The 14379-nt window shown below is 43.9% G+C and overlaps 1 protein-coding gene across 1 annotated transcript in view; it reads right to left on the bottom strand.

The window, feature by feature from the left end:
• Positions 1-14379, bottom strand: part of snd1 (staphylococcal nuclease and tudor domain containing 1) — a 163606-nt gene that overhangs the window by 116942 nt on the left and 32285 nt on the right. Inside the window, exons 13-15 of the mRNA XM_017706457.2 lie at positions 14099-14209; positions 12683-12755; positions 10524-10665 (exon numbers count right to left, since the gene is read on the bottom strand). Of these exons, the coding sequence (XP_017561946.1) occupies positions 10524-10665; positions 12683-12755; positions 14099-14209 (326 nt within the window). The remainder of the gene's footprint in view (positions 1-10523; positions 10666-12682; positions 12756-14098; positions 14210-14379) is intronic.

The raw sequence follows: 14379 nt of genomic DNA, 5'->3' as shown, positions 1-14379 counted from the left end.
ATCCCTCCAGCGGGTCCTTGGACAACCCCAGGGTCTTGTCCCGTAGGCCGTGCCTGGAACACCCCCACCGGGAGGCGTCCAGGGCGCATCCGGATCAGATGCCCGAACCACCTCAGCTGACTCCTCTCAATGCGGAGGAGTAGCAGCTCTACTCTGAGCTCCTCCCGGAAGAACTAACTTAATGCCGAGTATACGGACACAGCTCTCACTCCAGGAGTACAGAGATTGGATGGACCGGATGGACACCATACTCCCGGAGGACCTCCCACAAGATATATCGAGGAACACCGGCATAAGCCTTCTCCAAGTCCACAAAACACATGTACACTGGGGGGTTGGCAAACTCCCATGCCCCCTCAACAATCTGTGAGAGGTTCCTCCTCAATCTGAGGTTCAACTATCAGTCAGAGTCTCCTTTCCAGCACCTTTGCATAAACTTTCCCAGGGAGGCTGAGCAGTGTGATACCCCGATAGTTAGCACACACCCTCTGGCCCCCCTTTATAAAAATAGGGACCACCATCCCGGTCTGCCAATCCAAGGCTACTGTTCCCGAGGTCCATGCAATATTGCAGAGGCGTGTTAGCCATGACAGCCCCACAATATCCAGAGCCTTAAGCATCTCTGAACGAATCTCATCCACCCCCGGTGCCTTGCCACTGAGGAGCTTACCAACTACCTCAGTGACCTCCTCCAGGGAAATGGAACTTGACACCCCAGGAGTCTCTGGTAGTCAGAGTCAGATGAAACGACAACAAAGTCGATCACTGACATCTGACCCAAGGAGCTCTGGTACCATGTACACTTATGAACATCCTTGTGTTCGAACTTTGTGTTCGTTATGGACAAGTCCAATAACAATTCACCATTCAGGTTTAGATCGGGCAGGCCGTTCTTCCCAATCACGCCTCTCCAGGTCGCCCAGTCATTGCCAATGTGAGCGTTGAAGTCTCCCAGTAAGACTATGGAGTCTGTAGGCGGGACCCTTTCCAGAACCCTGCCCACTCGCTCCAAGAAGGCCGAATACTCTGACCTGTTTGGTGCATAAGCACAGACAGTCAAATTTTACCTCTCTGCGATTTTAATTCGCATTCGCATCCCCTCTTGTCCACCAGGACAAACTCCAACTACATGGTCACCAGCCGGGGACCCGTGAGTATCCCCACACCGGCCCGGCACCTCTCACTCTGTGCAACCCCTGAGTAGAAGAGAGACCAACCCCTATTCAGGAGTTTGGTTCCAGAGCCAACACTGGGTGGAGGTGAGCCCAACTATATCTAGTTGGTACCTTTCAACCTCCTGCATAAGTTCCGGCTCCTTCCGCCCCAGTGAGGTTACATTCCATGTACCAAGAGCCAGTTTCTGCCGCAGGGGCCTAGGCCACCAAGGGCCTCCCCACTGTCAATACGGCACTGCACCGCTACCCCATGCTGGACCTTGCGGGTGGTGGGTCCACATGGCCTCCCCACGTTGCCTCTTCAGGCTTAGCCCGGCCGGGTTACATGGGCTGCCCGGCCACCAGGCGCTCGCCATGGAACATTACCCCCAGGCCTGTACCCCCAACGTACAACTTTTTTGTCCATTTTATCATGAAATGTACAGAACAGGACAATGATTCCGGAAAAGCCGACATGCTGCAGGCACACACTTAATTTACAACCTTCTAAATATGCTGAAGAGCTACTGCTAATCAAAACAGAGATAGGAGAAATTCATAATGAACTCATTCACATGAGAGGGACTTGACTGAACAAATTGTACTGTGTCCCTTTTCTAAAAGCATCTTTTCTGGAGACACACATGCACGCACACGGCTAATGCGGCACTACCGCTTTTGTTTTTCCAGGAACAGTGATTCACCATAAGCTGCAGCGCTGCAGCGCGAGCCACGCTCAAACTACAGCTCCTAGACACGATAAGAGTGCCTCACACACCAGCACACAATGACAAATGTCACCCATTTTATCTACTGAATGTCGCTTACTGAACGGCAGAAGACATTTAGTCTGAACAGACAGGGGTACAAATTTAAGGCACTAAAATGATATCAATCAGAACACAGAGAATAAAAGAACTCAAAGCACAAATCAGAAAAATAAACCTGTCTTCACTGTAGAGAACGCATCCTGTACATTCTGAATACAATATGGCATCTTTATCCAATTACAAAAAAACAAAAAAAACAAAAAAAAAACAACACACAACACCATTATTTAACCATAACAAAGGGCATTCAGAGTTCTGAGTAAGACTATGTATAGTGGGCATTATTAATCTTATTGAGAGCGTTTCTGTAGTTTCAGAGCTTGGCAGACAGCAGTTGAACACCACCTGACCAAAGGTATAGCACAAAATGAAAAGTTTGGTGGAGGATGAAAACAGTCTGTTTTCATGGTGGGGGTCCACAGTTCAAGCATACAGTTACATTCTAAAGCACTGGTTCTCACAATGCTCCTTTGAAGCTGCCAAAGAAACTCTGTCCCTATGTATTACAAGCTACGTTGGAGCAAAAATCTGGTCCATCTGAGTGACCTTGAGGAAAAGCTTGAGAACCACTGCTCTAAACTTTGAGTTTCCAACTTGGTGACAACAGTTTGAGGAAGGTCCTTTCCTGTTTAACCATGATGATGCTCCACAGAGTGAGTTCCAGAAAGAAATGCTTGGTGTGGAAAAACTTGCCAGACCTGCACAGAGCCCTGACACCAATCTCATCCAACACCTTTGGTATGAACTGGAACAGTGACTGAGTCAGCCCTCATGGCCCAACATCAGTACCTGACCTCACTAATACTGAGCAAATCCCAGCAGTCATGTTCTAAAATCTAGTGTAAAGCCTTCCCAGAAGAGTGAAGGCTGTTATAGCAGAAAAGGGACAGAGAGCTGATATAGAACGCAGGTAGTCGTGTGCGCTTGTTAACTGTTCCAGGTACCAGTACTTAAATACTGCAATCACTATTTGGGTATTTAAATTGCTGCATCACAGAAACACAGGGAGAAAAAAAATACAAGTCAACAACTCAAGTGAAACTGATATGCTTTAAACAGGGCTATCAAGTGCACTAGCTTTGCTTGTTTTAAGACTAAGTATATTCGTATGTATATAAATATGTATATACTTGTTATGTAAATAAGTATATTAGTATATATAATCTGCTACAATGAAGTATGTTGGCCATAAAGCAAAAGTGATGCCAAGGACATGTTTCTAAACGTTGCAGCTAGGCCAAGTACTCTTGCTGGAGTTAGCTAGAACTGAAAAAGAATAAATAATATGTTCTCAGTGTTACCTCAACAAACTAATGTGATGGCATATCATTCAGTGAACAGAAAAAGTGCAGAAGACAACGTTTTCAGACAGACACTTTTGTGAGCAGTTCAATTTTACAGTTTTCTAGCAGTTTTCCAGCCTGCTGGCACATGTTTACTGTTCATGTTTAATTATATGTTAATATTAGGTGATGAGACTTTTTCTAACCAAATCTGTTCATTCAAAATTCGTCAGAATTTACAGAAAATTAACAGAAAGTTAATGTCTATGGTTTCAGAATGTGGCGATATAATGTGTCCACAAACACACTAATTTGCGAATTCACTCTTGCTCTGTCATATTAAAGGTCTCTTTGCACACAGATTTGATTTTTGTTGGTGCAGCTTTAGTTATAAGGGCACTAGATGGTATGAGGAAAAATTTTTACCTCAAAAGTTCTCTCAAAAGAAACTACACAAGCAGATCAGAGAGAAGAACAGTGAAAGGTTAAAGAAAGAAAAGCTAGAACTAGCCCACAACTGCAGACTGACCTCCTCTCTGAAGCACCTGAGCTGGATGTGCTGCATGAGAGAAGTTCTGAAGCTTCTGAAAATTGCAGCGGGATGAGAGGCGGCCCAGAAACGGAAGGAGCAGCCCCAACTCCCCACCACGCCCTCCCATGTCTTCCCAAGTCCCTTGGCCCACACAGCACACTTTGATGTCTGCTTCTCAGCTACCTCTCCTCTCCTCCTCCCTTTAGCTATGACTGGAAGCATCTCTATCTGTCTCCCGGCTGGAAATAAGAAAGGGCATCTCTCCAGGGGGTGGGGGTGGTGGTGGGGATTTGTGGTCCTTACGATGAAGGAAGTGGAGAGAATGAACAGAGGGGTGTAGCTAAGGACACAGGGATGCACAGCTGGCCTCAGCAGGAGGCAAGAGTGTGTGTGCGCGCGCTTGTGTACACACACACAAACACAGAGAGAAGTCCTCACAAAAAAAGAAACAAGGCAGGGTAATGTAAAAATAAACACAACATGAAATTTCACGCACCGACTTTACTCCCAACAGATTCTGCACCGCTTCTTTGGAATTAAAGCTGCACTCTGCCATTTTAACAGATATTTCATTACCAAAGAATGAGTGAGTGGGAAAACTGACAATTTACTCTCTGGAAGACTTTTGTATTAAGATTTTGTATTAAATTATAAATTGTTTAAAATGATCAACTACCTTTAACCTGTCAACAAAAAATAAAGCTCCAATATAGTTCTTAAAATTCAGCAAATAAATAAACAGGTGACAAGTTTTAAGGGTGTATAGCAACAAGCGCCATCAAATGGCTCTTATCTCCTGTTACTGCGGCCAAGGTGCCTACTCCAGCATCTGAGCATGTTTATTTCATTGAGCAGAAGTGCATTCCTGTGGCAGAATGAAATATGCATACAGCAAGTCATGTAAGAAAATGGATATGTAAACATGGAAAGGGAGTGAGAGAATTAAAAAAAAAAAATATGGGGAGTGAAGGGGATTTCTGAGTTTTAATGCGGTAACCTTTGCCAGCTCACCCGTGGGAAGCCTCCTCCATGGCAACATTAATAGGAGTCTGAGAGGCGTAATGAAAGCATGAGTGAATGAAAGCACTGCACGCTCCTCTCTCTCTCATCGGGGTCTTGGTATTATCAGACCTTTCTGCCACTTGAGGCCATGAGTGCAATTAATTGGCTGCATGTGCTTAGAGTGGGCTTTAACATGGAACGTATATGTAGAATGATTACAGGCCCAAATGCCGCTTCTCCCTTCATACAACTTGTATACATGCTCAGAAACAAATACAGCTCAGATATACTCAAGGGACAAGTCATGTATGTGTGTTTAGGGCAAGAGTCTGCACACGAACCATCTGACCACAGAGAAACTGACGGTTAAGCAGTTGGAGACTGCCACCATGCTGAAGAAAACATAAAGATAATCATGATAAAAGGCCGAACAAAAAGGAGACAGAACTACAGCAAGCATAAGGTCACGTAGGCTCAATAAATGGGCACAGGCCTCAAGGTAACAGCTCACAACTATTTGCACTATAAAAAGTTCACAAGGGAAGAAAAAAAGGAAAGAAAAAAAAAGGAGAAGTTATAATCATCTTGGCTCAAGAACAAGGAGCGACAGTTTGTTGCCATCAGCATTCATTTCAGCCTAATGCAAGTGTATTACAGAACTCGCATGCTGTCTCTGGTCTACGGCAAATGGCTTCATCAGACCAGCCGCCACCTGCTGCTGAAATGCCTTTAATAGGCTCTGGTAATAAGCCTGATGGAATAAAACAATTTCAGTGATCAGGCGGCGGGGGGGACGGGGACAGACAAGCAAACCAGCAATGGAAGGAACATGAGCGAAAGAAAGACACCCTGAGGGGAGCTACTGCTTGAGGAAGAACAGGGAAGGGAGAAAAAAAAAAAAAAAAAAAAAAAAAAGTGAGTGACCAAAGTGCCTTGTTGCCGTTGCAGCAGGGATTGAGTCAAAAAAAATCCCTCATGGAAAAACTAATTACAAAAGAACCGGACGAGCATGGAAAAACAATGGAAGACACTTAGAAACAAATTACCGAATTAATTGAAATATCTACAGTGCCGGCACGCGTCATTAAGCACGGCTAAAGCGGGGGGTGAATGTATGTCCTCCTACAGGGAGGCCTCCTTCCTCTCTCTTGGTTTTGGAGGTAAATAATTACTCTGGGTGGGGACAGAGGTAGATGATGACTCTTCCATAACAGAGTAAATGGAAGCCAAACTCCTGTAGCTTCACGCAGTGATTAATCTTGCACTGATGGAAACAGCAGCTCGACAGCAAAATAAGACCTTAAACTGGCTTTAATGAATTGGAGCACACTGACTAACAACTGAAGCCACAAAGAGCAGAAGCATCCATCAGGAAATCCATAGAAAATTGTGGCATGTGGCAAGATGTAGCAAATCATGCACAGAATTCATTTCTGAAATTGTATTCATTTGTTACGTAATAAATTTACTGGATATGGTTTTCAGATGTAAATATGATCTCTACATTTCTACAGCACAGACAGCCAGATCCAAAAATTTTTATTTCTCTCACACAAAGACACATACAAGAGGGTAGACTAGTAAAAGGCCTGCCCTCGAAGCTAACCACCGTGGCCTTTCAACTCGACTGAGATTGAGTCCTTCACTATTCATAGTAGCATCGGATGGCCAGGGCCACAAATACTGTAAACCATCTGAGTGAAAACCAGGAGACCAGCACACCAACCTCTATGAGAATCAAAAGATCTGATGCTCCTCAACGACTAGCTGTAGATTAATACAACACAACAAATCAGTTAGAAGAATTGAAAATGTGAAAATAAAAGAATAGACCTAGAGACAGACAGAGACAGACAGAGACAGACACTGCTCAAAAAAAATAAGGGGAACACTCAAATAACACATCCTAGATTTGAATGAATGAAAGATTCTCATTAAATACTCTGTTCTGTACAAAGTTGAATGTGCCGACAACAAAATCACACAAAAATCATCAATGGAAATCAAATTTATTAACCAATGGAGGCCTGGATTTGGAGTCACACACAAAATTAAAGTGGAAAAACACACGACAGGCTGATCCAACTTTGATGTGATGCCCCTAAAACAAGTCAAAATGAGGCTCAGTATTGTGTGTGGCCTCCACGTGCCTGTACCTGGACTAAAGCATCTGCCAACTCCTGGACAGTCTGTGGTGCAATGTGGCGTTGGTGGATGGAGCGAGACATGAATCCGGTTGAGCACATCTGGGACATCAGGTCAGGGGAACGGGCGGGCCAGTCCATAGCTTCAATGCCTTCATCTTGCAGGAACTGCTGACACACTTCAGCCACATGAGGTCTAGCATTGTCCTGCATTAGGAGGATCCCAGGGCCAACCGCACCAGCATATGGTATCACAAGGCGTCTGAGGATCTCATCTCGGTACCTAATGGCAGTCAGGCTACCTCTGGCAAGCACATGGAGGGCTGTGCGGCCCTCCAAAGAAATGCCACCCCACACCATTACTGACCCACTGCCAAACCGGTCATGCTGAAGGATGTTGCAGGCAGCAGATCGCTCTCCATGGCGTCTCCAGACTCTGTCACGCCTGTCACATCTGCCCAGTGTGAACCTGCTTTCATCTGTGAAGAGCACAGGGCGCCAGTGGCGAATTTGCCAATCCTGGTGTTCTCTGGCAAATGCCAAGCATCCGGCACGATGTTGGGCTGTGAGCACAACCCCCATCTGTGGACGTCGGGCCCTCAGAGTCGGTTTCTAACCGTTTGTGCAGACACATGCACATTTGTGGCCTGCTGGAGGTCATTTTGCAGGGCTCTGGCAGCTCCTCCTGTTCCTCCTTGCACAAAGGCGTAGGTAGCCGTCCCGCTGCTGGGTTGTTGCCCTCCTACAGCCTCCTCCACGTCTCCTGGTGTACTGGCCTGTCTCCTGGTAGCGCCTCCAGCCTCTGGACACTACGCATGACAGACACAGCAAACCTTCTTGCCACCGCTCGCATTGATGTGCCATCCTGGATGAGCTGCACTACCTGAGCCACTTGTGTGGGTTGTAGAGTCCGTCTCATGCGACCACGAGTGTGAAAGACCACCAACATTCAAAAGTGACCAAAACATCAGCCAGAAAGCAGAAAGGTACTGAGAAGTGGTCTGTGGTCCCCACCTGCAGAACCACTCCTTCATTGAGTGTGTCTTGCTAATCGCCAATAACTTCCACCTGTTGTCTGTTCCATTTGCACAACAGCTGTGAAACTGATTGTCAGTCAGTGTTGCTTCCTAAGTGGACAGTTTGATTTCACAGAAGTTTGATTTACTTGGAGTTATATTGCGTTGTTTAAGTGTTCCATTTATTTTTTTGAGCAGTACACACACACACACACACACACACACACACACACACACACACACACACACACACACATATATGAGAGAGAGATAAAGAGACAGACACACAAGTGAACTAAAGTGATTATTCAAGAGAACGGTTTGCATTTGGGTTGGACTCGTTGAGTTGAATTACAGGAGTTCTTAAAGAAAAGGTTTGGCATGAATTGAATTCTCAACTAAGACATGGTTTGGCATTTCCATTAACATATCCCCTAAAACATCTCTCAACCTTCTCATACCAAGTTGAACACAGCATCACTTCTTGCTAACTTCACCATTTCTAAACACTACACGCAGCCACTTTAGACAAAATTTCAACGGCATGCACGTGTATCACACAAACACATTCTACACAGCGTATGCTGACAATTTCTAGAGTTTCTTTTTATAAATAATTTTCAACTGAAATGTTTGTTTAAAAATAGCATCAATAGAACCAATAAATGTAATCTAGCACCTACAAGCCTCTATGAAACCTGTGAAGGTAGAAATGAGCTGCATTCTGATTTTTGGAAGCAAGTGAAAGTGAAGATTCTTTTGTACTGGTCTTAACTTTAGCACTGCAAAAATGGTTTCTTAGCAAGTTAAATAGTATGTGATAAATGGTCCAATAATTTCACCAGCTAACTGGCAGCTAATTTTGCATGTTTGAAGAAATATGCTTCAAATAAGTCAACTTATCTGCCAATATAAGAGAGAATGGCTTAATATAATTACCTAAAACAAACAAAAAAAAGATTTACAAGTAAGTTAAATGGCCTTATGATAAAGTCACAACAGTCTCAAAATGAGAAATATTAAAAACATTCACTTGACAATAGACCATATTTTGCAGGGAGGTTATATGTGCTAATTACAAACTGAGTGAGAAAAGCACAGCAGTAACCTATTTGGCTCATTTCAAACTTTTTTAAATCCTAGGTTCATTCAGTGACTACATGGACTACAAGCAAACTTGCATATTTATTCTTGGATTATAGAACTGTGTAGTAAAACTCTGGATCCAGCAGTGGGTCCTGGCCATTTAAGGGGTTAAAAACTTATTTCTTTTTTTAATGACAAAGTGCAAATCACTGGTCTCTTAAGGGCCTAAGGACCACCTGAGGGTGCTTCACGGTCCACTTACAGTCTACGGCCCACAGCTCAAAAACCCTTCCCTAAATCATATTAGCAAGTCCTTAACGAAAACCTAGATGTGGTTTGAGCAGGTTGAGAGAATGAGGATATCCATCCATCCATTTCCTAAGCCGCTTCTCTGTCAGGGTCGCGGGAGGGGCGCAGGAGCCTATCCCAGCGGTCATTGGGCGGAAGGCGAGAATGAGGATATATTTAAGGAAAAAACTATTGATTTCTGCTGTTCATTAGTGACTGCAGCCTAATAGCATTGTTAAATGGAAATGCATCCATTCATCAATTTGCCACTGGTCATATGTTAATTTACAGTCATATAACTCATCCAGTCTATAAATGCACCAAAACAAGTACAGAGCATATCTGCAGGACCATTCGCAGATTTCTAGAAAAGTGTTATGACTTTGTTCTTCTGTTAGTAGGTTCGTTTATTTGGACCTGCCCACACTTCAATGCTGTATAGGAGTTCTACTTTGTCTCTCTGTGCATTATTTTGCAGAGCTGTGGTCTCGAGTTCGACATTAACACAAATGACTGACAGACTTCAGTGTCATGACTCAGAAAGACCCAAAGTAAAGCGTAAAGAGGCGTCTGACTGGAGACGAGACTCTACACAGTCAATTATTTTTCATCTAAATGAATTTGTTTCCTGCCATAAATTGAATAAACAGCAATGTCATCAAATGTCTTTTACTGTGCTTATGCTCAGTTTATTTTATTTCGCCTCCATAAGCTGTAAACAAGCGAAGCATCAACAGTGAAGTATTGAGATTAACTTGCTACTTGCAATTTAGTGCCTTGTTCCCACATGTGCTACTTTGTGTTTGTATATTCTGTTTTAAATATTACACTGTATATTGTATTCATATTACTGTATTTAATTAAAGTATTTTTCACTTGATACTGATAGTTCAGCCATTTCTAATTTAGATGCAGACTATGAGTAGATGCGGACAATCAATCGTATTTATGGTGTGAAAGAAGCTACCGTTAAATTGGGGGGGGCGGGGGGGCGATGGGAACAGAAAACAATTGTGCATGTCTGACCACAGGCTGCAAAAAGCCGTCCTTTCCCCTGGTATAAAGGATCCTAACCTGAAGATAAGCTCGTATTCCAGGACCTTGATACAAAGATCAGCTACATGCAGTGTGCCTGCAGCATGTGACCTGCCTGACAGGAAAAAGCCACTGAGTTCATTTGACTCTTACCAGCGAGCAAGAAGGTGATGAGACACGTCTCTTTGGGCATGTAGAGCTTGAGTCTGGAACCACTGAACACATATTCAACCACTGCCTCCGAACGGCCCGCCCTCTGCAGGAATGGCAGGAACTGCTTGGCTTTTTGGGTCTCCTGCACAGAAATATGCAAAAAGGCACTTAATCGTAAAATGTTCTTTAACCTATAGCTGTTTCTGCCTAATAATGCTAGTGGAGTAACGAGAAATGCACAACAAGGTGTCAACTACACCTCAGCAACAACTCAGGATTCCCACTTTCCAGCCTTTTTTCCCACCAGAACTGAAAGAATATAATCATTTGCTGTGTTCAATTTATTTATCCTTTCCTTATTGTGTGTAGATCATTCACAGCAATTAATCTTGATAAGGCAATATCATGCAGCTCCCCATGCATCGAGGCCAAGATTGAAATAGAATGGGACAGAACAGAAATTCAGATGAACAAAAATACGCAATAGCTCACATGATGGCGTTTTGGATCTGGAGGAGATGTGCTAACTACTATCAACCGCATAATGCGGTCGAAATACAAGAAACACAAATAATCTATATGGGTATCACACATCTTTAACTTAAATGATAGCTTCTATCGTACATTTATATTTGAGATATAGACGAGATAATAGAGAAAAGAGAAAGTCATATACGAATATAAGCAATGCCATTTTAAGTGGAAAGGACATGTTTAATTTCAGTGGTTATGTGCTCATTTTTTCAAGTCTGACAGCCAGCGGTTTTACAGATAGGTATGCGGATGCTTAGAGACTGGGGTATGAAGGTTTAATTTAAGTCAAGCTGTTTCCTGTGAGTCACCCTGGGCCAAAGAGAGAGCCACCCACTCCAGCTGGAAATATCCTACAGCTGTGACCCACACAGATTTTTTTCTTCTCCCTGAGACAGAGGAGACAGAGCTGACAGAGGACAGGAATGTAAGGATAACGCTACATATACCAGAAGCTATTTTTGGATCTGTCTAATTAAAAAGCTCATTATAAGAAGCTGTTGAAAGTGGAACTGCAGTTCAAAATGCCATCAAAAACAGCCAGAACCTGGAGATCTCTGGATACCCCAACACACACACACACACACACACACACACACACACACACAACTGATCACACTAGCTTTCACTCAGGTAAAAGGCTAGTGATGTGCCTCCTAAATTCTTCTTCTCTATAAGCCCAGGCGACAAACTGCACAGAAGAGTGAAATGTAGTTCATTAAAACTGGAGGAGTGTCCTCATAAACTTGAGATTTAAGACAGAGGGAGTTGCAGGTCAGGTGGGAAGGAGGCAGACAGAGAGAGAGACAGAGACAGAGAGAGAGAGACAGAGACAGAGACAGAGAGAGAGAGAGAGAGAGAGAGAGAGAGAGAGAGAGAGAGAGAGAGAGAGAGAGAGAGAGAGAGAGAGAGAGAGAGAGAGAGAGAGAGACAGACAGACAGACAGACAGACAGACAGACAGACAGACAGACAGACAGACAGACAGAGAGAGAGAGAGAGAGAGAGAGAGAGAGAGAGAGAGAGAGAGAGAGAGAGAGAGAGAGAGAGAGAGAGAGAGAGAGAGAGAGAGAGAGAGACACACAAAGTCAGAGGCTGTTAAACGTCATTCATGTTTTACATGCAGAGGGAGGAGTATATCTTCTCTCATTACTGAGCTAACAAACTTTATTGGCCCGAGTAAAATTTAATCTTCATTTGGTGAGCAGCCCAATCAAGATTCATACCCAGCATGGCCCTGGCCCCTGGCACACGTAAACAACTTAAGCGCTACAACTGAGATTACTTTATTAATGGAGCGGGCTATATTTAGAGAGGCCTTCATCAAATTAATGTGAAGGGAAATGGAAGCTAGAGCCATCATGAATCTGCTGTCAGAGGACTCCAGCATCACAGAGATTGAGACGTGGGTTAGAGAGCAGCAATTATACAACTAAAGCTTGGAAAGAAGGCACCCATTTACATCCACACCGTATATTTATTGGGGGGAGGGGTGTAAACTCAGAGATACAAGATTTTTCTAAGATCGATCTTCACAAGCTCAAATCAGGAAAAAGGGAAAAAAAGATAAAATGTGCATCTACACACCTCTTGCAAACACACAAGAAACAAACATGAAACATACACCTACCCCTGAGATGTCAGCCACTCTGTGAATGGGTACCTCCTTCTTGCTGTGAAGTCCTTTTCCATTCTTGATGGCCCTGCAATGATTCAAGCAAACAGCATTACGGCCAGTCATTGAGGGTATTAAAGAGGGGCTATACTGGAGACAGATGGAGCATTCCTTTGGACCATAAAGCCCAGAAAACCATCGCAGCTCTGGCCAGAGAAATCAACACTTAAACAGGATAGCCATCCACACAGCCCCTGTTCACCCGCCAACAAGCTGCTGGAGGCATAAAAGTCCTTTACTGTTTCTTATGGGTAATCCAGACCCAGTGGCTCTGCACTCTAAGGCATCATACAGCAGCATTAGCAAAGCCTATTACAGAGGCACTGTGTATTATAGGAACAAAACAGTGTGCCCTCCTGTGCTATGTGGGGAGGCATTAATAGTGCATAAGGAAAATTGGAGCCCTGTGAAATGCTGGTAAGTAAGAGCGGTAGAGCCCACAGGCCCCTGCAGATTACAGACAGGCTGTAGAGAACGAGGTACAAGACTTCGGCCTCTTTAAGGCAGATGGATCTGGGTCTAAAGGTGGCTCTATCTTCCCTAGTGTCTAATCTTGTTCTGTGGGAGACTGAGTGTGGGAGACTGAGCGCGTGTGTGCGCGCTAAGGTAGATTTCTCAGAGGGTATGGGGTAACAACCAGCAATCACTTCTAAAAATAAATTTGAGACCACCGTGTCTCTCATCCTAGTACATAAGGCAACATTACGCAGAGAAAGAGGAGAGAGAAAAATGGAGAGAAATGCAGTGTGTATAAAAAGAGAAAAAAACGATGCCACACTTTCCATCCCAAGCTTGGTCTGTGGCAGACCCCCTGATCTTAATCATGTCCAGTGCATTAAGCTCAATCTACACCTCTGCATCCCTCTGAACCAGTAATCCATATAATTATATTCATGGACAATGTGTTAAGGAAGGTGTGATTTAACACAATGTGGTGAAAGTCACAGGACTGTTACTGTCTATATGAAATGAGAATTCAGATGACTTACTGGCTCTGACTTACTGCCTCACATAAAAGGGATTCCCAGTCAGACCGTCCCTGATGGTCTCACCTGGAATCAGACTTAGTTTATCCTCCCTACACCTTACCCAGACTTCACAAGCAACTTAACCTCTACACTTCCCACCTCTCCACATCTTAAATCATACAGCAACAAAAGCTTTTTTATTTATTTATACACACACACACACACAGGTGTATCACTTAATGTCTGGAAGACATCTGCATCAACAACAGAGAAATTCAAAACAGGCCAATAGAAAGAAAAGCAGAAGTACATGGAGGACCAACCTGCACAGCTACTGATCTCTCAGAGTGGAGAGGAACCCAAGCATTAAGACTAGTTGTTTTGTTTGTGGGTGTGGTCTTACCTTGCCTCTGCAGCAAGCAGCTCATCATAGTGAGAGGATCTCTGATCATCATCCTGACGATATCTGATTACTGTAGCAAGGCCTTTACTGACCAGGGCCTCAGCAATATTTCTGGAGAGAGAGAGAGAGAGAGAGAGAGAGAGAGAGAGAGAGAGAGAGAGAGAGAGAGAGAGAGAGATAAGACTGAAAGGCCTCTGAAAGCAGGGGTTGGTTTTCCAGTGTTCAGGCTTTTACACTGAGTAGGAAGCAATCCTCCTGGAGGCAAATCAGATTAAAAACTA

The sequence above is a fragment of the Pygocentrus nattereri genome, chromosome 11 (genome assembly GCF_015220715.1).
Source record: "Pygocentrus nattereri isolate fPygNat1 chromosome 11, fPygNat1.pri, whole genome shotgun sequence".
NCBI classification, from domain to species: domain Eukaryota; kingdom Metazoa; phylum Chordata; class Actinopteri; order Characiformes; family Serrasalmidae; genus Pygocentrus; species Pygocentrus nattereri.
The sequence above is the reverse complement of the archived record's forward strand: the minus strand, read 5'-3'. Positions and strand labels throughout refer to the sequence as shown.